General features: G+C 42.1%; 1 protein-coding gene across 1 annotated transcript; it reads right to left on the bottom strand.

Annotated features, from left to right (window-relative positions):
- Positions 1-216: 216 nt before the first annotated feature.
- Positions 217-1,162, bottom strand: LOC127627577 (myb/SANT-like DNA-binding domain-containing protein 4). The gene is made up of 2 exons (XM_052104017.1): positions 361-1,162; positions 217-245 (listed from the first exon to the last, which is right to left on the bottom strand). Exons 1-2 carry the CDS (start codon positions 1,160-1,162, stop codon positions 217-219), a joined length of 831 nt encoding a protein of 276 aa, XP_051959977.1.
- Positions 1,163-1,486: the final 324 nt, after the last annotated feature.

The following is a 1,486-nucleotide window of genomic DNA, read 5'->3' as shown; positions in this document are numbered from 1 at the left end:
TGTTGTTGTGATGATGTCACAACCAGCCTGTTTGACGCCCCCCCTGAAAATAATCATCAACCATTAGCCATTTACTTCAGAAACACTTGGAAGAACTCATAACAATTATTATAGTATTTCATATGGCCTTAGGCCTTGTGTGCATGGTTCAACAAACACATGGACATAAAAAACATTGCATCTAGCTTTATTAATAAAAAACATTGTATAGTTTTATTAATTTGGGCTATTCAGTTCCCCATGACCTGCAAAAGACATTGTACAGTGGGATGAGTCATAACTACATATAGAAAACATTTCACATTGCACAAGAAATGATTGAAACTTCATGAATCCTCATTGAACAATAAATCACATTACCTGTGTCTTCTGGCATGATAATTGGCATAGAAATTGAGGGCCTTGCAAAACTCATCTCCTCTAGTGCAAGCCTCCTCTCTTTTAAGGCCAGCTTGGCCTTCTTGAGCTCAATGAGCTGCTGTTGAAAGTTGTTGTCTCTCTCATTGGCTTCTTGAAGGCACTGCCTAATGTCTTTCAAGACATCTAGCTTCTCCCTCTCCAGCTGCACTAGGTCCTGACTACAGCTACAGACATTCTCAAACTGCTGAGGTGTTGTGGCTGCAGTCTGGAACACTGAAGATGGAGGCTGAGGCCTGGGAGGGTTGTTTGGAGGACTAGGAGATGGTAGGTGCTGGGAGATGGCAGATGAAACTGATGGTTCCTCTGAGCATGAAGGACCTGACTCAGGCTCAGGCTCGGGTTGAGTTATCCCTACTCCTCCATGGATGTCAATACCCCCACTAATGCCATCTGAAGCACTTGTGCCAAGTATTGACAATGCCTTTTCTTCCTCTGCTGTGAGAAGGGGGGACTCATTGGTCCCACCACCAGTTTTTTTAATTGCAATCCTCTGCAGTGCCCTCTTCCTTTTTGCCAGGCTTGCAAAATCCTGCCACTTCTTGCGGACCTCCTTCCCTGATCTTTGAACACCCCTGGTTGCAGTTAGTTTGGTAGCAATGTCCTCCCAGATGTTTTGTTTTTCTTTATTTGTATGGTGTCCTTTAAATCTGTTAAAAATAACATCTTTGTTTTGCTCCTCTAAAAGGACATTAATTTCATCTTTTTGAAAGGTATCTTTTCTTGATTTTTTTTGTTCAGCCATTTTGTCAGTGCCTGTATTAGGTAGGTGCTTTATATAGACTTGATTGCTAATCCACAACAGTTCAGAATACGATTCCATATAAGGTTATATTTCAGCACTTCTCAAAAGGACAGCGACTCTTAAGTAGCACGTATAGCGCGTTCTCGCACGTTCATGTTAGGCTAAGTGCATTTTTGGGAAACGCGCGTGGAATTGCGGCGAGCGTTCGTAACCTTGCACGTAGAGAGCACTCTTAAGAGATAAGATACATCGTTATTGGGGAACCCGGCCCAGTCTACTTTCTTTAAAGTACAATATATATGAACTTAATCTAACTGCATATGT

The sequence above is a fragment of the Xyrauchen texanus genome, chromosome 34, assembly GCF_025860055.1.
Source record: "Xyrauchen texanus isolate HMW12.3.18 chromosome 34, RBS_HiC_50CHRs, whole genome shotgun sequence".
Taxonomy (NCBI): domain Eukaryota; kingdom Metazoa; phylum Chordata; class Actinopteri; order Cypriniformes; family Catostomidae; genus Xyrauchen; species Xyrauchen texanus.
Note: the sequence above shows the minus strand (reverse complement) of the source record. Positions and strands in the feature narration are given on the sequence as shown.